Raw genomic sequence first — 22,186 nt, forward strand, 5'->3', positions numbered from 1 at the left:
TGTTTGAAATGTCACCCGTTCCAAGAGATATTGTCTCGTCAAGCTGCCTGTTACAGACAGAATAAAAAGAACAATTTTAATGTGGATTGGGCTACTTCATCTCAGTAGCTGTTATGTTTGTTTGTGCAATACTCCGACAAGCATAAGAAACAGGTTTGAAGGCCAGGAACGAGACCTGGATATCAAAATGATCAAAGGCTTGGCTCAAAGTAATAATATAACATTTTATTGTTCATTTGTGTAATTACTGCCTAATATTGAGTTGGATGCACCCTTTTAATGTAGACCAGGCACTTTCCGCTGTGTTGTTTACTGTTGCTTCCTCTCTAGCCAGGGACTAACTGCAAGGGAAATTGGTTTGGAGGTTGAAAATGGGGCCTTTATAAAGCTAATAAGAGAGTGGAAATAGCTGTACCCTTGTGGTCGATAATTAGATGGATTCATGGCTCATCTTGAGGTCAGCATGACTTGTCATACTGCATGTTGGAACATTCAGTGGAGTCTCTGACCATAACGATAATGTAAGATAAGATTTTAAGGTTTTAGATTACCAAGAGGAAGTGGTGCGCTAGTAGCAAAGATTGGATGAGAAAGTACTAAAGGGATATTAAAGTATCTGAAATTATGTTTTAAACAATTGTTAAAGCTTTCTTTTACACATGAGGATCAGTTTACTGATCTCACAGAGTACTGTTCAACTTGTGAAAACAGTTCTGAAGCCCTGATGATGTCATCATCGTCATATTGTCAGCTTGAGCTTGGAGACTACAAATTTAAAACAATGCCTGCGTTACAAACTGGGGGTGTGGAGTTTGAAAGACATATATATGTTCAACAGACAGGCAGGGTCAATGGAAGATGACACTGAGTTGCATTATGGGAAGTGTAGGATCCAGCATTTTTGGAGCTTGACCCATGCTATAAACTAAAAGTCTGGATATCTCGGCCTCTTCCGCTTTGATTTTGACCATTCTTTTTCACTTCTGTCTCTCCCAAGTCCGCCACCTTTTTGTATCTTTTTTCCTTTACCCTTGCTGTAAAAAAGTTAAATTATGTCTAAAATAGGTAGAATAAAATCAACCTTGTCTGTACTTGTAAAACTAGTGCAAGCTGTTTCTTTACGGTAGATGCGTGAAAGACTGAGTGATGTTAATTCCAGTAAAAATGCGTATGCTTTTTTGTAGCAGTGGCCGCAGCGTTGTGCACTTGTATTTTGTTTACATTTACCAATATTGTGTTTTCATGAAGTAATATGAAAACACAATATTTTGTGTTGTACCTGTGATATGTGGAGTCTCAGCGATACCTTGACGCCATGCTGACCTGCATCCCAGATTGATTGACAGATTGTTTTCCTTCATTCTGCATCCATTCAAAATTGGGGGAAATCATATTGCTTTAAACTTGCTGTTTTGGCGCAGTATTCTCTTATCCTACATTCAGTCTGAGCAGCAAAAGAGTTGAATTGTGTCAGCCAAGCAGAGCATTCTGCACAAGAACTTCCACTAATGAATGAAGGCTTTTAGGTGTGAACTTGAGTTTGCAAGATAACTAAACAAATAAATTCCTGTTCCAATGTCCCCACAACAAATGTCTCTACATTGATATACTTGCTTTGTACTACTAATACTGTGTTATTTTAAAATAAGGGATGCAGAGTTTGATATAGGCTACAAAATGCATAGACATCTAAAATTAAAAAAATCAGTATCAATTAAATGTTCCCGTTTGTATCTCTTTTCCCTTTGGTGGGCCAGCCATCTTTCAGTTTTCATGATTTTTGAGCCAAGTTAGTAGACACACTGTTGCCATGGTAAGTTTTCCACAGTAGCAAACACTCAGGCAATTTGCTCCCTAAAATTGATGTATTCTGAAGAGTAACTGGGCTGACAGCTTTTCCCTCCATTTGTTATTCTCAGGTCACCTGTTGCCATGGTAGCCTTCACATTTTCTACAAAATATAGCAGCATAATTAAGAGTTATACAAATGCTTTTGAATCATGTTTTAAAGTATAAGCATAGTGTTCTACATAGCTGTATTATTTCTTTCTTTTAATCAATCTAGTTTTTCCCCTAATCTGAGTTTTAAATAAACTTGATTTGAATTAACACTGTTCAATCTGTGGTGCGGTATGAATCCAAGATACCAGCAGCACCTCCACAGGGACTGCCTTGGAGCTTTCTAAAAGGCAAGAGATAAGGAACTGGTTGCATTAATCACGATTGAGATGAGATGATTTCAGGGTCGAGCTGCTGAATGTCTAAAATGCCGCAACCGCAGATAATGGCAAGTCCTGTTTCTAAAGTGATGTTTTCAGGTGAAATTGAATGAAAATTGACCCTGAGCCATGATTATTTCCGTGTTTGCTTGCCTTATTTCGCTATGTTTATCCCAGCAGAGGTACTGTTTTGTGTCTCCATGGGCATACATAGATAATGCCCATTCTTACTTGCTGCTTACAGCCAAAGTCCTTGCAATAGATTTGCTCCTCATATGTTCAAACCTCATAATGTTATTGCCATTCTTGAGACTTGATAGCAGAGACAGACAGTGATAGGTTGACATCCTGTAATACCTCATTGAAAATACATGTATAGAGAGGGTTTATGTACATTCTCAGAATATGTGGTTTGTATAGGAATTAATTGAATTGAGTGTTGTTGTAATATTTCTTTCCCCTTACTTTCACCTCTGTTGCTGTGTGTGTAGTCCAAGGCATTTTGGTGTAATGCTTTGGGTGATCTAGACTGTATTCATTTTGTGAGGCAGAGCGTTAATGTGGAAAGACATTCACTGTAGCAGCGTACGGCTCTTCCTCTCTCATTCTCTTTACTCTCTCTCCTGTCTATGATCTTTGATGCAGAGTGAGATCACTGCAGCTCTAGTTTTGTATTTCATCCTGCAGTGGGGCGTGAGTCTTCTACAACTTCAGCTATACACACAAACACACACTCACTCCCTGACATTCATTCACATAAAGCAAGGCTTAGATTTTGCCGATTTGCACGCTCAGTGTTGTGAAAAGATGTACTGCAAATTTGAGGGGGAAAAAATGTGGGTATTCGTAAAGGCATTAAATCTAAAAGATCTAATTAAAAGAGACTATTACTGTAAATGATTTATTTTGCTTTGATCCAGTGAAATCTCCCAAAGGACGTTCACTGAGCAATCTTGCATAGACTTGTTTGATGTTGAAATTCACATTGATCTTCATCCCTTTGCTCCTTTTTATCCAAATTATGTGGTATCTTTTACTTTTTATATATTTGTATATGCTTTCCATTTTAGAGCCATTTCCAAGTAGTTTGCTGAGGTATGGAATAGACTGGATACTAGCTGCATAGGGTCTTTTTTTCTGCTGCACTTTTTTTGAATTTGGCTGCAAAGATGAGGGCATTACCTTTACCATTATGCATTTTGCAGCTTTTTAAGAGTGCAACAGTTGTGGCAGAGCTGTGACTACATTTTGGACCGTCTCACATACAAAAGGTTGTTGTATTATCTCAGTGACCATGGGGCACCTCACTTATGAGTGTCAGGTAAATGCCAAAAATGTAAAACATTACATGAATAATTTAATTACTAGGTTACTTAAATTACAATCATTTGGCGTTCATTAAGTGTTGAGCAAAAAGAGACATCCACCCCTCGTCCCTACCAGGCCAAAAAATAAAGCAGATGGGGATAGCAGCATCCGAGAGGTCTCTGTCTGGGAGACTGCACTCTGACCTTAGCCAGCCCTAGTGGCATCTGTCAACAGTGTTACCATTATCTTTGTGACAGGTTAACAAAAAACAAAAAATCTTTGTCAGCTGATCTTTGCTCCTCCCAGTCATTCATTGAAGCATCCTTTTTAAAGTAAGTAAAATACTTTCAATTATCATGGCAGTTTAATACTTCATGTTATTTTTAATAAACACAGTTTTGATAAGTGCTCAATAAATATGCGACGAATTAAACAGCCAACAATATTCAGTCACTTTATTATAAATGGTGTGAAGAAAAACCAATCATTTGGGGGGAAAAAACTTACTCTACCTTTTTAAAAATTATAGCATGCTCAAACCCTCTCAACCTTAAATCTCATGGTGGTTTCACACAGTGATTGCTTTCCTGATCTGCCGTTGTCCTTAGCAGAGGAAACGCTTATCAGAATTTTCTGTAGCCCTCAGTACAAAACCCATTTCTAAGCCTAGCCATTGTCCTTAACATTTTGCATAATCCAGAAATTTACCAAAAAGGTTCATGTGGGTTTATTAGGATTAAGATTACACATGAAAGATACCTCATACCCAGGTGGATTATTTTAGAAGGTAATGCTTTCTTATAATGAAAGAAAGGTTTAGTCTGCGTCCTTCCAAAAAGGGGTATCTGTTGATAAAAGTGACACCAGAAATGACTAATTGGACATGATTAACAAATTATAGTCCTAAAACATCTTTGGATAACAATGGCCACATTGGTACACACAATGCCCTTCCTTATTTTAGACATACTGATAAATGAACTTGTGTTTTTCCACCAATAATGGAGTATGCTTTGGAAGCTAAATATTCAGCTTCATTATTTCCTCTATCATTATGTCACCTAGTCATATTTAATCAACAAGCTGCCTCAAGCATATGTCTAGCTCTTCATACTATAATGAAATAATTCTGTTTGAAACAATACATGTTTTGTGTGTATTCGCTGTGTCATGGTAACCCACTTGGGTCTCTGAACACAAGTTTTAATGGAGTGGAGAAGTGGCACCATGTGTGTCACAAATTGTCACTTCATCACAGTGGACCACATTCATTTAGTCAGATTGCTTGATTGCAAATTGGAGGGCTAACAAGCATGCAAATGAGTTAATTAACTTTGAAGATTTGAAAATTAAGATTTGATTCTGTTTTTGGTTTGATGCTTCTTTGTCTCACTTGGATTATCTATTGACTAAATATTTGCATGTAATTCTCTAACACACCAGCATTTTGGACAAAGGCTGTTAAATGATTCTTGTATTACTAGAAACAGTTCGTAGTTACTGTGGTGTAAGTAAGGAGCAGGCCACAGTACAGTAGCTTTTAGGACATGGGAGATCAGCTTCTCTGTTGCTATAAGAACAACAGAGCAGAGGGAGATGAATTTATTTATACTGTGACAATGTTACATTTTAATTAACTCAGTTATTCTATTATGATCATCCAGTTTCCTCCTTATATGTTTAGGTTGAGGGAAGGGGATGATTGATGTAACCTTTTGCGGCTTGCTATAGCGGGTGAATCGCCCTCGAGTTGTTTTCGAGCTGATGTTGGCATGGAGATGTGCCTGTCAAGTGGGCACAGATGGTCTGGTGGGACATCTAATGAACCATTGAAACTAGATCCGCATTAAAACAAAGGCAAGAAAGAAATGCATGCTCTCATTTCTTGATGTATATAAGTGTGGTTGCTTAATTGGACCTTTAGCTAATTTAAACTAACACTGTGTAGCTCTGATGTTGGATGCAATCAACTAAATGAAAAGACTTCTTTTTCTAGTTTGCTTTCAATTTAAAGCATACTGGTTGGCATAGAAAAGAATCATCTTTCAGGTATAGTGCTTTCATGATTCATGCTTTCATGATCATTTCACCAATCATTCAAAGCTTCTTTTTTCATTCCCAAGAGGTATTGTTTTGGGGAAAAGTAGTTCCATTTTGTTTTATGTTGTGTTTCAAGCCATGAGAAGTTTCTATTTACTAGCTAGTTAAAGGAAATAAATATCCCCCCTGAAACACTAAGGCACTATTGTGCCTTCCATTTCTAGGTTCATTTTGGTTTGGAGTTTGTCAGCTATCACAATCATTATTGCTTTCTCTATACACATAATGCACCGCCAGCAAGTAAGCTAGTTTGTAGGGGGCTGTTGAAAGGCATTACTGTAAATTGAAGAGGCAGGTTAATAAAAAGCGGATATGACAAAAACATTTCTGAACAAAATCACTCCAGTAATGCACTGAACATCACATTGTTGTTATTAAAAGAATCCGAGTGTGATGTTTGAAACGTGGGTTTTCTCTGAAAACAGTCATTTAAGGATTGAAGATCCAAGATGTCTGAAGGACAAAATTATGTAGTAATTAAGTATGCAGTAAGAATACATAAAAAGGATGTTTATTTTGTCACAGCTGCAAACACAGTGTTTTATTAAAGCAGATGGCTAGTCAAATAAGATGTGACTCTTTTCCAAATGATAAATATCTCCTTTGGTAATGAAACTCAGCAGCACTTTTTCTTCTCATGGCTGAATACTGATGGCCTGTGGATAGGAGAAGGAAACTATAAAATATTTACAGGCTCTCTGTCACCTTTAGACAGCCAGTGTCACCAACTGCTGGGATCTCAGTGGGAATCCGTTGCTGAGGGTAGACTAATTGGCATAAAGATTAGAAATGCTAAGGTGGAGCTCAAATAAAGAACAGCATGTTTCCATTTGCTTAGGTTTGTCATGACACACACACACACACACACACACACACATATATATATATATTCAACTACATATTCATACACATATTCATTATTGCCCAGTTTGACATTTATAGAAATACACATTCCCCTCAGCAACTTCATTGGTGCAGTTGGCAATTGAGTGTATAAATGACGTTTCTTTGTTTCCCATGTACTTTCCACACCCACATTGTCCCAGCCAAACTGTGGATTAAAACAAGGAACCTCCTTTCACCCGCCAATGTATCTAACTTTAGAGCTCAGTTGAGATTAGGGACTTTCAGCAGGCGCCGGCTTGTTGCCATCCAGATTCTGTGGCTTGCTTCCAGTTACTTTGAAGGACTGCATGCTCCCGTGACCGACATTATGTAATGAGATTCCATTCGGCCACTCAGACATTTGGACTTGCAAGTGTTTTCACACACATTTGAAATCCACTGGCTAGTTGATCCCACCAATGAAAGCTAGAGGAATCACGAAAGCAGAAATGACAACACCAGGAAACAATCAGGATGAAGTTGTATAGAGCAAACTGTGACTGCAACAAATTATTTTCATTATCAACAATCTGATTGATTATTTGTTCAATTAAGTGATCAATTATATGTCTTTAAGATAAAAGAATGATCATAAGTTCTTATCACCCAAGGTGACGTCTTTGAATTGCTTTTTTGTCCAACTAATAGTACAGAACCAGAAGATATTCAGCTTCCCACTGATATAAAACGGAACGGAACAAATCCTCACATCAAATCAACTGGAACAATAAAATGGCATTTATGCAGGAAAAATACATTTTAATCAATTGTTAAAATTGTGGGCAACTCATTTTCTGAATTCACAGCAACTTGGTTGTGTACTGGAATGGGCTACTGTTTCCTGGAGAATGATGCTGGACTGAGCATTTCTTTATGCTGTTGTGTTTTTTGTTACAGGCTTCGAGAGAGGGAAGGAGGACCTTTTGCCTCTACCTTTGAAAGAGGACTCACATTCCATATCTAAGAGCAAGGTAAGAATCCTCCACTGAGTTGATGTTCTATGATGGGCGGGTAGGAACGATTGGGTGTTTTGGTGTGCATGCTGTAATGAGACAAGAGAATATGGGAATTACTGCACGTCTTCTTTCCTTTACCCAGTCTTGCCTCAGGCGTAAGATAGCGATGACTCACACATCATATATACAGTAGTACACTGTACACATCAAACATTTATTAGCTAAAATTCAAACTCAGCCTTCCTTTCAAGTGAGCTCAGTGTGGAGGAGGCCCGTCTAGTTTATCTGTTGAGGTCCACATCAAATATGTTTGTCAGCACAAACGTGGGTGTCTGAGTCTCCGTCTGAGTCACAGCAGAGCCGCTTTTATCAGACAGGAATCCCATTCAACTTTTGTTATGATTTTGTGAAGTATGAAGACCTATATGACAGGATACTCATTTCAGAGATTCAGAAGCTCTCTATCAGCAAGGCTTCCCAAAACCAAGACAAGAGTTTGATGAATCCTTATCTGTGGACTTCAATTGATCTTTAGATTCTGCTATCAAGAACATCCACCATCTTAGAAAAGCTATGGAAAAGCAGAATTGAGCCTTGGCCATGTTTCCATCAATCTTCACAAGAATAAATGCAGTCTCATCCAAATGAAACTCTATATGGGTTGCTGAATAGAAAAAGGATTTGAAAGAGAAGATTTTAGCTTTGGCGCTTGTTATCATGTACCTTCCATGTTTGTCCAACCCTGCCTGTGGGTGTTAAAGGCTTTAAGTAGCCCTGCTTTAGGATCCCCTCACATCCCTGTCTGTCTCTCCACTTTAAATCCTTCCAATTGGCTTGTGAAAGGAGCTGGCAGACACACCTTAACTGGCATTTATAGGCTTCATTCGGCTAACTGAGCTAAGTTTGGGCTACCAGGGAAGCAGCTTGAGATGAAAAAGAAAACAAGCACTTCTAGATGCTGTTTTTCACTGATGTTGCACCTCTTTGCTAATGTTGTTGTTCAAAAATATAATGTGATGTCCTCATTTCAGTGAACGCTGTTGATTATATCATTTGTGGTAATAGATTTGTCATTAAGAGGGAACACTTATTACATGTAGTCATTTAGTGGATGACTTTATTCAGAGCAGCTTACACAGAGTGCAGCAATAAAGCAAGCTGATGATTGTTAAATAGACCGCACACATTTTGAAACACAAATCCTCACCGGAAAGCTTTGGTTATAATCATCAGTAGTGTTTTCTCAGCCCAACTTGACAGATGAACGAATGATAGATAAATGTAATATTTGAAGATATTAAGTTGAAAAATAATAGAGGTGTTGATGTCTTCGGAGATGAATCAGTTCTAACTGTTTTGCTATTAAACCCTTCTTTTTTTCTCCTTGTGTGTTCAGTCTGAAACAAAGCTGTACAATGGCTCAGACAAGGATGTGTCAGCGTCTGGAGGAAAGCTCACCAAAAAGGAGTCCCTCAAGGTAAATGAGCTTAAATCAGCTTAAGTCTTGCGTATCCAGACACTAATTCTCAAGACAGGCATGAATCTCAAAAATACCCTCATATGGACAATGTTACATATAGCCTAATTGCTGATGCTTGTCGTGTACTGTTGTTTCACACTTGTGAACTTGTGTCACTTTGTTAGTCAGTATGCATAAAATACTGTGTATTAGATCGGTTGAACTCTCTTTCATACTGTGCACCAATGTCGCCACAATACAGAATATTCAGGATACATTACATTTAAAGGGGGAAATAAAATGCAGCAGAAAGCTCACTCTACAGTCAGAAGGTACCAGGCGTTAAGTTATCAGGGACACTGAGGAGTGTGATTCCACTGTTATTATTTGTTGCCAAATGTAATTCAGTGAGAAAGCAAGTGTGGAATATTAATATTCACAGTTGTGTAAATTGATGATCGTAGCATTGTCCGTCTCTCTGTGCTCTCCTGTAGGTGCAGAAGAAAAACTACAGGGAAGAAAAGAAGAGGGCAACCAAGGAGCTGCTCAGCACCATCACTGATCCCTCTGTCATCGTCATGGCCGACTGGCTAAAGGTGGAATGTATATTTCACTCACTCTGCTTATGTGTGGTTTTTGTAATTGTACATTATGCTATAATTTTATTTTACGTTCCATTCAAAGGATAGTTAGGTAACTGTGTATACTAGTGTTCCTAACAACCACTCACTAAACACAGTTTGTTCAGGGAGCTCTATATTTGTGTCCTTTGTATTCAAGATAATTCAATTCTACACTATCTAAGAGCTTACAATAAAGGTTTGAGAAGTTACAGGTAGATTTAAATGGATACAAGTTGAATTTAAAAAGTCATTAGAGAGTTAGAGACAGTTAAGCATTTAGACCCGTACATTGTTTGTTTGGTCTTCATTCTGTTACAAAACAGCCAATTGTTTCAAATCATTTTAACATAAGCTTGTATCACTTTCATGGATGACATATACAAATCATGTATATCACAGAGCGACTTCTCTTGTAGACTTTAGATTCTGTACATTTCAAAGAGTTGGCAACACTGTCCCTGTTTGTGTAAGTTCACTTCCTAGAGTTTTTCACTCCAAACCACATTACAGTTCAAATACAACACATTTTCAGCTTTTGTACTTATTTGATGCAAAGGTTTAAATGGCTTTTTCCCACCTGGCAGAGAGAAGCAAACCAAACACTGAATTAACCCCTCCAAACATGTTTAGTGTAAATGCATTTCTTTTTTGGCTAATTCGAATCCTCAAGTTCCTCATGTAGCGTAATACAGAAGGTAATTTTGGTAAGGTACGGCCTTAGACTATCTGACATTTCTCTGTATTTGATCCAGATCCGTGGCACTCTGAAGAGCTGGACCAAGCTGTGGTGTGTGTTGAAGCCAGGCGTCCTGCTGATCTATAAAACCCATAAAAACGGCCAGTGGGTGGGAACGGTGCTGCTCAATGCCTGCGAGCTCATCGAGAGGCCCTCTAAGAAGGACGGCTTCTGCTTCAAGCTCTTCCACCCGCTGGAGCAGTCCATCTGGGCTGTCAAGGTCAGAATAAACCTTAAGTTACAGGATTCGCTGCCATCAGTGACTCTATTATGGAGCATTTAGGGGGTGCATTCCAGGCTGGGAAAATTGGGGGTTATCAGAGAATTTAACAAATAGCAAATAGCTCAAGAACATACAAAAATGTATTCCACAACTTGTTTTTTTGCATTTATTGAATTAGATGGTCATTTTCAGTTTCAGTAGTAGGGAAAACCAGACACCTGTTTACCTGTTTAGAAAACATTAACAAACGAGTAAGAAACAAGATATTCAGGGAATATATTTGACATTTATATCATGAAGCTACAGTAAGTTTCCTCCAAATATACTAGTATTGTAATATCAGCTAGCAGGAAAACAATATGGTAGACAGACTGTTTTGCTGCCCGAGTTTGGAATTGCTCCTTGGAGGCAAGTCTATGAAAAATAGGGTGCAGCCTGTAGTCCAAGCTGGATTTCTGCATTCCACCAAATGACATGTTTTGCAGTTGGAGATAGAGGAATATTTCAATACAGGGAACGCAGAGGGAAATTTAATGTCATTCATACACATGTACTCCCCACATGAGATTAACAGGAATGAAGTTGATAATCTGCAACGCTGTCTTTTAAAGGGATAGTTCGACATTTTGGAAAATACACCTTTTTTTTTTTTTTTGTTGAGCGTTAGATGAGAAGTTTTAAACCATTTTCATATCTGTACAGTAAATATAAAGCTACCGTCCGCAGGTTAGTTCACCTTAGTACTGATAACAGGGTGAAACAGCTAGTCTGGCTCTGTCTAAAGACAACAAAATCCACATACCAGCCCCTCACTAAAGCTCACTAACTAACATGTTATATCTAGGTTTCTTTTATCCGTACAAAAACCGAAGTGTAAAAACAGCAATTTACAGTTTTCCGGAGGGTTACGTGCTAGACTTTCTTGGCCAGGTGCAGTCACATCCTGAAGGAAATAGTCAGATAACTCCTTGTAAAACTACAATGTGTTATCGTTGGATTTTGTGAAGTTTGGACAGAGCTATGCTAGCTCTTTCCCCCCATTTCCAGTCTTTATGCTAAGCTAAGCTAAAAGGCTGCATCTCATCTAACTCTCAGCAAAAAATATGTTGAAAAAACTATTCCTTTAAATCTCCCGTACATTATGTAATTTATCTTTATATTGCAGTGGTTAAGGTCTCTGACCTTATAATCCCATTATTTATCATAATAAGATTGATAAGTGGAAAGCTAGAGAAGGAGAATACTGCCAAAGGTTTGTTAAGCAGACAGATGAATTTGAATGCAGCCTTTTTTGCTCTCCAGTGATAAACAAAACAAACACAAACAGATAATCAGGGGAAAAGGGTCTTCCATTACTTTGTCCCCTGCATTTAAAACAAATAATTGAACAGATGTGGACGTTAACTGTATAATTAAGAGCTCATCTTTGTTTAATTTAGGCCATTTTCATATTTGGCAGTGCACATTTTTCATTTGTTCCTGTTTTTTCATCTCTGTTACGTCATCCACTCAACTGTGATTTGGTATTCATCACTGACCTTGTATTGCAAGTGTTTTCCCTTTTGTTTGCGCTGTGAGAAGGCTTGAATCACAATAAGTGGTCTGTGTTTTAGATTACAGTGTTCCGGCTCTCCACATTGTCCTCTTCACTATTGAAATAAACACTTCACTCAATCAGCTTCTGTCCCCTCTGCCCCTCTCATAGCTCATTTGCATAATGGCATACTCGGGAGTCTAGAGTTCATCTATTTGCACACATTAATGATTAAAAACTGAAAAAAGAAATACATACTCTGTAGCTGAAATGACGAAACCACAAAAACAGTCATAAAACTGCCTCAAACGAAAAGAAACAAAGATCAGAATGACTAATGGTCCAATCAAGACACTGACTCAAAATAACACATACCTGACCTTAAATACTGAATTTGATGTGTAACACGTATTTCCTCCCTTTATTTCTTGTTGTCATCAGGGTCCTAAAGGAGAAGCAGTTGGCTCCATCACTCAGCCATTACCCAGCAGCCACCTCATCTTCCGTGCTGCCTCGGAGTCTGATGGTAAGAGACAGGCTGTCAATCACACTTCAGCTATTTGTCTGAGTCTTGTCAGTTGCAACTTACATTGAGTGATAAAGATAAATCCATAAATCGGCATCACATTGGTATCTACTACTTTGGTAACTACTTTTACTTGCAGTATTCGGCCTTGTGTGGAAGTGACACTAACCCTAATTGTTATTTTAAACCAGTTCATTATATTAATATAGACATGTTTAAACAACCTGGCCTATTTTTCACCAGCGCTCTTATACGCCGATATTGGTGGAAAAATATCAGACATTCATATGGAAATGCTAAAACCATACTAAAACATCTCTACTGAGTGAGTATGTGTTTTCTAGGTCATTTGGACAGCCAAAATGGAAGCTTGTGACTTTTCAGTCACCCTGTGCACTCCTGTCTGCTTGTTTGTCTCCACTGACTGATGTACTTTAAACAATAATGTGTGTTTGTACCAGCGCTGGACAGTATTTACCAAGCAGTGTTAGCTTTACATGGCAGTGCCTGGGCACAGTTGGAAAAATATAAATAAAAAGAAAGTAGTTTCTCCTCATTTAGTTTTTAATCCCATGAAAATGTTTTTAAAGGAATAGTTTGACATTCTTTTTTGGCTTCTAAAGAGTGGCAAAACGGAAAGGTTTGAGAACCAGTGGTATAATCCATTACACAGAATTCTCTACATAGTGAGTGAGGAGTGAACTAGTCAATGGTTTTAGCCACAGCCCATCTTGCTCTGTGTCTCTGTCCATGGTGCTGAAACACCCAACCCAGTCTCTCCCTCTCCGAATGTCTCTCCAAGGTGCTGGAATGTTCAAACAGTGTCCAAAATCACTTGCTATTTTCTACCCTAGTGTACAATATTTACTTTCTTCTATTTATTTCAGTGTATAAAATCTGAATGTAAGTTTTATGCAGTATATATAGCCTGGAAATTTGCCATCAAAAACCTAGTCCTTTCTGGTTTTCATTGCAATAACAACAGAGTTGGCCCTGGCCCTAAAATGTTGCACTTCTGGAACTAATTCTGGAATGGGACAAAAAGGGGTGGTTGTTGTGGTAAAAAACAAAAACAAATTAAACAAATGACTTTCAAAAAACGCTAAAGCAACCATAATGCAGTTTTTACTCAATATTAAAAGAAGGATAACAGTGAAGCCTGAAAATATATGCTGCAGCTTTCTGCAGCAAAGTGTCGCACATCAGTGGGTTTTCCTGATCAGTCTAAATCTCTTTCCCAGGTCGATGCTGGATGGACGCCTTAGAGCTGGCCTTAAAGTGCTCCAGCCTGCTGAAGAGGACCATGATCCGCGAGGGGAAAGAGGACATGAGCACAGTTGCCACTGGCGGAGAACACTCCATTAATTTCTACAGTCTCCTCCGAGCCCACAACATCCATGGTTTCCAGTGAGTAGCAAGAAAACCCAAGTTATTATATTATTCCCCCTTAAAGTTTTAACCTACCAGCTCTTTTTCAAATGTAATGCAATTATGTGTTGTAAACATCTTACCACCTAATCCGCCCTTTTTCCAGGTTCAATGACAGTGACCATTTGAAAGACCCAGACTTGTACTCAGACAAGTCAGACAGGGAGGGTGAACAGGACCACGAGGAATCAGACCCAGAAGGCCTGGAGAAGAGTGAGGAGAGCGACAGCGACACGTCAGAGCGTCAAGACGACTCGTACATCGACCTGGACCCTAATGAACATCTGCGGGAAACTCCGTACCTGGAACAGTCCCATGAGGAACTTGGAGAGGTAGGGGACAAAGAGTTTGATTCAAGTCCACTGTTTTCATACAGAGCTTTTAATAAAAAGCATTCTAGATCAAGTGCAATTGCAGCATATTCTCATAGAGTTTCTAGCAACCATTTTCATCTTTAGCTTGAATTAAAACTTCAGCTAAAGGTTTTGTTTGTTATAAAGTTTCTTGTATATTGAGGAGAAATTAGCGTGTTCCTCTGCTGGGGCTATTAAGAAAGCTGTAACATGGACAGGCTTTGATCACAGTCTGTGTTGGCTGGTGTGCGTGGGTGTCTGCAAGAGTCTGTGGTGGTTTGAGGACAAGTGTGAAAGTACTTGTATGCATTTCCATACTGATGAAATGTGAGTTTGACAGCTCACTAATTAAACACCTACTGAAGCTGAGGCCAAACCTTTATAGTTAGGAGATAATTAAAACCTCCTGTTGCACAAACAGTCGCATAAAACTTCTAAGCATGTGGAGACTTGTGCAAGAATGTGAATGTTTCTGAGGTTCTGTGTAACTCTGTCTTCATATGATCAAGTGCATTTTGAGATGTCTGCAGTGTTATTGCAGGCAACATGTAGGAAACATACATAACTTCTCTCTCCTTGTGTGTGTCTCCTTCTCCAGGCTGGCGAGGCTGCCCAGACAGAGACAGTATCAGAGGAGAATAAATCTCTGATCTGGACTCTGCTGAAGCAGGTGCGACCTGGCATGGATCTGTCCAAGGTGGTGCTGCCCACCTTCATCCTGGAGCCAAGGTCCTTTCTGGACAAACTCTCTGACTACTACTACCACGCAGACTTCCTGTCAGAGTAAGCCCTTCCCATTCTCTGTTTTCGCCAAGGCTTTTTAAAGGAATAGTTCGACATATAGGAAATATGCTTTATGTGCCTTCTTGCCAAGAGTTAGATGAGTAGGTCAATACCAAATCATATCTTTATGCTAAATATGAAGTTAGAGGGCTATCGGCTTAGTCTAGTGTAGACTGGAAACTGAGGGAAACAGCTAGTCTGGCTCTGTCCAAAGTTCAAAAATCTGCCTTCTAACTCCTCCAAATTTTACTCATTAATAAATGTCTTGTTTGACTTCATTACTTCCTTAACTAAGATTTGTTTTTTGCCAAGTGTAGATGTATTACTTCTATTGGTAGACAATTCCTTGAAATTGGAATGAGAGTCTGCATAACACTGAGGCGCCTAGCCTCTGTAAGGACAGAACATAAAGCTGTTCGGAATTTTTTTTACATGGTCCATCAAGTACTTAGAAATGGGGGAAAAAGTGCAGACAGATGTTGCAACTTTAGCACGTTTTGCTAAATATGAAATTAAAGAAAGATTTATCAGATGATTGTGTTTGATGTGGTCCTTTCTCTTCCTCAGCAATTAAATATTTAGGTATTTTCCATGTGTCGCCAGTTGTTTATTTAGTATTTAACATCAGAACACATATCTTGGTTTATTTTCATTAATTTACCAGTGATTTCTTGTGTTTGCAATGTGCATTTATAGTTAAAGTTGTGTGACTGATTGTTCTATAAAATGTGACATGTGGACACTTTCATTGAATGTGAAAGAAAAACATATTCAGGGTGTCTTCGCTTGCTGTGAGGACATATGGGTGTCTTGAGATGATCAAGAGAATTTTGTCATTTCAGATTGAAGTTCTACCCAGAGGAGAAGTCTAAGTTTGAACTGTTTGTTTCTTTCTCAGGGCTGCAATCGAAGAGAACGCCTACAACCGGATGAAGAAGGTGGTGAAGTGGTACATCTCTGGGTTTTACAAAAAGCCAAAGGTAAGGAGAATAAACTTGTGTTGATGAGCTACATAGAGTATACATGCTTTCTGTATGCAATATATCATATGTCATGTTTGTTTTTAATCCACAGGGGTTGAAGAAGCCTTACAACCCCATTATTGGAGAGACATACCGCTGCATGTGGCTCCACCAGAAGACCAACAGCAAGACCTTCTACATCGCAGAACAGGTAACAACAGCTCTTCTACTAAGAGTACTAACTACTAGCAATCTGATTGGTCAAGAGCTCATTCCACCTGTAACAGATCACTCCCATGAAATCAGTTGCTGGTTCGGCCATTGGCAATACACATCGGCTGTCTGTGATAAGATTAATCTATGGCCGATGTTCGTTGTTTTGACTCGTTTAAAATCAACAAAATAAGTTCCCCTATATTTCCTCCTTAGTAGCATTCAAGATGACTACACCAGTGTGTGTTTTTCTTCAGGTATCCCATCATCCTCCAGTGTCCGCCTTCTATGTCAGCAACAGGAAGGATGGATTCTGCCTCAGTGGCAGCATCCTCGCCAAGTCCAAGTTCTATGGTACACACACACTCACACGACAAAAGTCCAATTAATCTCACCCACAGGCACCTTCAATTCTAATAAAAAAAGCTAATATTTATTCAGCTGTGTATTTATTTATTTTGTGCTTTTCTTGCATATCTGTCTGCTGACTGCTGTTGTTTACATTTTAGGAAACTCCCTGTCGGCCATATTAGACGGGGAGGCTCGGCTCACTTTTCTCAACCGAGGAGAGGACTATGTGATGAACATGCCCTATGCTCACTGTAAAGGTCAGCGTGCAACCTGCTGTGTCTCACACCATGATCTCACTTCAGTAGTGCTTTTATGGAGCTGTCAACTCTGTAGAACTCTGTCTGTTGCAACATTGTTCACTGCAAGTTTGATCCACTGTTTAAATGATTTCAGCATGTTAAACTCACAGAGAGCTCGTAGAAAGCAGAGTAGACGGATGCAGAAGTAAAACAACTACAACTCAGGCAACATTTGTGTTAAAGTGTAGAGCATATGCAGTGAAATGATACAAAACATTTGACACATTACTGTTGGACATCAAAGCACATTGAAGTGACAAAAATCAGTCAAATAAATGTTGCTTTGCTCATTTGGGAAGCTGTAGATCTACGTAGAGCAAGACTTAAAAATTGTTTGGGTCCGCTTTCTGAGCGTGTGCCCGAGTTTCCCAATTATCTGTGCTGACTGAAACTTCTCGTGGTGCTTTATCATCTGGTAGGCATCCTGTATGGCACCATGACCCTGGAGCTGGGTGGTCAGATCACCATTGCGTGTGAGAAAACGGGCTACAGTGCTCAGCTTGAGTTCAAACTGAAGGTATGGCTGTGTTTTCTAGTTTAAAATAAAGGTACTTATTTGAGAGTAGTAGATCATTTCACTCCTTTGTTGACAGAGTAGGGCCTTTAGAGTTGTTGAGTGATACACTTCTTAAGAGAGAACGCCTCAGAAACTTTTTAGATACAGTACCTCTAACAGTCTTCTTTCAAAAACTGTTTCTCACGTGACTTTTCTGAATGTCTCACTCCCCCACGTCATCACCAATTCCACCCCCTCAACCCCACCCCCCTCCAAAAAACATCCCATCCTCCATACCATGATTCACACTATCAACTGCATCACCCTATAATGAACTAGCGACAGGTACATGTCAGGGAAAGCAAACAGGGGAATCAGTACATTTCCATTTAAAATACAAATCATTATAGGTGTTTCTCGTTGTTACACTTATTGTTACTTTCACCGTGCAGTGGTATCTTTTTGCCGCATCTAGATTAGTAGAGTGAATGGAAGCTATTGAATGCAGTGCACCTATTTGAACCATTCAGTTGAAGTACTTTCATTAACTAAGTTTGGAAAATGGAAGTTGATGATGGTTGCTAGCTTAATTTCTTTTGTTGTTAAGTTGGTCTTAAATTAACATATGTAGCATTAAAATGCTTTTTAAAAAGGTTGAAGTTTTTTTTGTGCTGAACAAAACAAACCAAACCATACTATACCATCTTGTTTTAAATGACTACAGACACATACAGTAACTGCAGATAAAATGACACATAATAACCCTCATCATTTTCTCCCACAGCAATTACAGCAAGTAAACTGCAATGTGTGCATGTATCTCTCCTTCCTTCCCCCCATGTTCTCTTTCCTCTAACCATTCTTCACCTCTCACCTTCTACACCTTTCCTTATTTTTCTCTTGCTGCCCTATCTCCCTCCTCCTTTCCTTTCCATTCCTTTCCTATTCTTTCCCTCCCCTACCTTCTCTCCTGTCTCCTCCCCTCCCTCTTCCTGCTCCTCCTTTCTCTCCTCTCTTTTCCTCCAGCCATTCCTGGGCAGCAGTGACAGTGTCAATCAGGTCTCTGGAAAGATCAAGCTGGGAAAGGAGGTGTTAGCTACGCTAGAAGGACACTGGGTAAGACACATTCTTCACACATTCTTCTGATGACTGCTTGTTGTATAATAAACCCCGATGTACATACAATATGCAACATGCAGGGTTCAATTCATGCCTAGCACCTGCGTTACATGCTAGCCCCTGCAATCTTTTCTTTTTTAGTTGTTGTTGTTTTGCAGACAGCATTGTAAATACCTGTACATTTAATCAGACAATTGAGAAAAAATTTGTCCAAGAGAAAAACAAATAATTAAAACTTTCTAATTTTTCATAATAAATTCTATTTGTTTCATGTGGTGTAAATGTATTAATCATCCTATGGTGTTGGTCATCAAAAAGTTGTTAAGTTCATACTGTTAAGCTTCTTATATATAAAGAAAATGATAGACTTGTGTCTCTTGGACGGTTTCAAAGAAGCTGTGAAATTTGTATCAGCCTGGTACCCACGGTTATGAACCAAATACAGTCACTACTTAATACAGATAACAGCTTCACTGTGCTGTAGCCGTATGGTGCGCTGTCTTTAGGCAAGTAAGGAGAGCTTTTTGATTTTCCCCTCACAGGACAGTGAGATCTTCATCAATGACAAGAAGACAGGGACGGTGGACACTTTCTGGAACCCAACACCAGAGCTGAGGCAGAGTCGACTGACCCGCTGCACCGTCCCTCCAGAGGAGCAGGGAGATTCTGAATCAGAAAGGTGGATTTCAACTTAACTATCAGAGTATCAGCAGATCCTTAAACATTCTAAAAAGTACTAAAAATGTTCTCACGCTTGCCACATTGTGAAAAAGTTTGGCCGACACACTCATGATATTTTCCCTTCATTGTTATTTATGCATTGTATGTTTTATTTTCTATGTCCAAATTTACCTCTGTCACTCTTTGGCACCTGGATATATTTTTAGGGTTTTCTTTTAAAAGCTGCTTTGTTAGTGCAGATATATTTCATGACTTTGTTCCCTCTCAACCCATCAGACTGTGGCAGCATGTGACCCGGGCCATCAACAACAAGGACCAGACCGAGGCCACCAATGAGAAGTTCCTCCTGGAGGAAGTTCAGAGGAAGTCTGCCCGCGAACGAAAAGCCAAATGTGAGGAGTGGATCCCCGCGCTGTTCGAGCAGGACCCCGTCACCGGAGAGTGGCATTACAGATATGCCGAGTGAGTGACTCCTCTACTCTACTGCCTGTGAGCTCATGTGATTTGAATTGAGTACAGTGACGGGCAAAAATAAGGTGGTTACTTCATATCTACTGCCTGAAAGAAACTGAACTCAAACAGGTTTAGCAGTAGTTATAAACCTTTCACCTGTGAGTGTCATGCAAATTGAACTATGATGATAATAAAGAATTTATTAATACCTCAGTAATACAGCACACTACTTATAAATACATTTGAAGGGGCTTAACATTATCACCAGAATGTACTGTAGGAGAATGCCAACAGTACTAACAAGTACAGCCTGACTGATACTGGATTTTCTAAGGCTGATACTGACTGATATATGATTTTTAAAAATCAGATTTATATATATATATATATATATATATATATATATGTACACAAACACAAGCAGGAAACAAATAAACATAAAAAAAGTTTTTTACAAAAACCTAAAGCTGAAGCTAAATTAAGACACTGAGGATCTCGATATAATTTACTGGACATACAAATTTTTTTAGCAGCTGTATGATAATGAAATGGATAATAGAAAAAGCAGTAATGCAGTCATTTTTAGAGACATTGATGGAAACAACAACACTTAAATGTTACATGATAATGTTAAAAATCATGTAAAAAGTGCACGTTATTAAAATGACAGAATTACACGTCAGGACCTGACAAACAAAGTCTTGTCTTTTATATTGTCTTACTTCACACATGGTTTAGTACATACACTGTATCCACTGTGACAGGGTGCCATCTAGTGCTGATTCCCTACAACTGCAGGACTGATGTCCAACCTGCTGTTAGACTGGTCTTCATGAAGATCAATGGATTCTGTAAACAGCTTTTAATATATTGTATGATAGACAGGACAGTCCTCTAGGTGGCAGAATCCGATGAATGATAATGGTTTTCACTGGTAAAAAGTGTCAGTATTGTGCAGTCATGTCAGGTGAAATAATTTGGAGGGCACTAAGGCACTTTTATTTTCTCTTCTGTCTGTTGTCTCTCTTTGTTTCTTTATCTGCCTCTCTATTTCACATTTTCCTCTTTCTCTCCTCCTGTCTTCCGTGCACTCTATGTCTTTAACGCATTTCTTCGTCTTTCCCCAGCACAAGGCCATGGGATCCACTCAACGACCTGATCCAGTTTGAGAAAGACGGCTGTATCCAGACCAAGGTCCGACACCGCACCCCTATGGTACGTTCTGGCAGTCTTATTAGTCTGAGTAACCAGGGGCCGCGGAGGGACAATTGCAAGTGCCAGGTAGGTCGTCCCGATCGAAAACCGCCATTCAAAAAAAAAAAAAAAAAAAAAAAAAAAAAAAGCAGCTCGCCGCCTCAGCCACCTTCCACGCAGCACCCGGTGCACCGTCTTCATTCTCGCTTCTTCTCTCTGTGTCGTCGTCGCCTTGCCGCCATCACCGTTGATGTTGTCTTTTTCTTTCTCTTTGCCTCTGTTTTTTCTTTTCCTACCCTGGTACCTGCTGTTCTCTCTGTATGGGAGTAAATGGATAACCAGGTTTTCTCCTTCCTTTTCTTGCCTTGTCATGAGGAGAAGGATAATTTAACATGAAGGACAACATGTGTTACACAGGTCTGATTTGGAAATATTGTTTTCCTGCAGGCTCCAGGATTCTTTTTTCTTGTATTGTGAAAAATTATGAAGTGGAATTAACTAAAACAAATCTGTTTCGGAGTAATTAAGGCCGCAGCAAGTATAATAACTTCTACACAATGTTTTCAGGCACTTTTTAAGCACTCTGTAGAGTATGTGGATGCTGCACCCAATTTACTGTAATTTACCACTTATTCACACCTTGTAGAATATGAATTGAAACAATCTTCATTTGTAAATGCACATTATTTAACTCAGCAGTCATTGATTTTACCATTTCACGCAATAAAATGATTTTTTTTAACTGTTTCTGCAATCTTAATCTTACAATGAAAGTAGAGGCAGCGTCTGTAGCTGCAAATCAAATTTCCAATGTGAAATGTAATGAAATGATAATAAACCCTTGTGAGGGTTTAAATACACCATCAGATATCAGTATGTTGTGAGCAACATTTGTTTTTTGCACTTTATTTAGTTTTCTCCCATACAATGTCTAAAAGAGAGAACAGTTCCACCCATCACATCAACAGACCAACCAACGCCTGGTTGCTTCGGGGTGTCGTCCACGCCCTCCTCACCCTTCAATTTAACTGTCCTCATCTTCATTTTGTTTGTTTCTACGTTGTGTTCGCTCACTAAGTCTCAACTTCTACTGAGCTGCTCCTTGTTCATGTTGTGTGTTATGTTAAGCTAAAGTTTGCTGTGGTGCAGTCGGTGTATAATTGCTGCTCATATGTTTGGAGTCTGTGAAACACTTTTGTTTTTTGTGTGTGTGTTCAAAATAACCACCTGCCAAGTGCCCAAGCTAGTGAAGTCTCTCATTGGTCAAAGCATCAGTATCCATCAC

At 39.1% G+C, this 22,186-nt stretch overlaps 1 protein-coding gene across 9 annotated transcripts in view; it reads left to right on the forward strand.

Annotated features, from left to right (window-relative positions):
• Positions 1-22,186, forward strand: part of osbpl8 (oxysterol binding protein-like 8) — a 100,197-nt gene that overhangs the window by 72,180 nt on the left and 5,831 nt on the right. For 7 of the 9 annotated variants that reach the window (XM_044186972.1, XM_044186971.1, XM_044186970.1 and 4 more), the window contains 17 exons: positions 7,410-7,483; positions 8,865-8,945; positions 9,422-9,523; positions 10,303-10,506; positions 12,485-12,569; positions 13,811-13,976; positions 14,104-14,329; positions 14,949-15,133; positions 16,032-16,113; positions 16,208-16,306; positions 16,566-16,662; positions 16,818-16,916; positions 17,378-17,475; positions 18,481-18,570; positions 19,116-19,252; positions 19,531-19,716; positions 20,835-20,988. In XM_044186972.1, coding sequence (XP_044042907.1) covers positions 7,410-7,483; positions 8,865-8,945; positions 9,422-9,523; positions 10,303-10,506; positions 12,485-12,569; positions 13,811-13,976; positions 14,104-14,329; positions 14,949-15,133; positions 16,032-16,113; positions 16,208-16,306; positions 16,566-16,662; positions 16,818-16,916; positions 17,378-17,475; positions 18,481-18,570; positions 19,116-19,252; positions 19,531-19,716; positions 20,835-20,988 — 2,165 coding nt within the window. The remainder of the gene's footprint in view (positions 1-7,409; positions 7,484-8,864; positions 8,946-9,421; positions 9,524-10,302; positions 10,507-12,484; positions 12,570-13,810; positions 13,977-14,103; positions 14,330-14,948; positions 15,134-16,031; positions 16,114-16,207; positions 16,307-16,565; positions 16,663-16,817; positions 16,917-17,377; positions 17,476-18,480; positions 18,571-19,115; positions 19,253-19,530; positions 19,717-20,834; positions 20,989-22,186) is intronic. The other 2 variants (XM_044186973.1, XM_044186978.1) reach the window with 1 other exon arrangement.

This window comes from Siniperca chuatsi, linkage group LG23 (genome assembly GCF_020085105.1).
Source record: "Siniperca chuatsi isolate FFG_IHB_CAS linkage group LG23, ASM2008510v1, whole genome shotgun sequence".
Classification (NCBI taxonomy): domain Eukaryota; kingdom Metazoa; phylum Chordata; class Actinopteri; order Centrarchiformes; family Sinipercidae; genus Siniperca; species Siniperca chuatsi.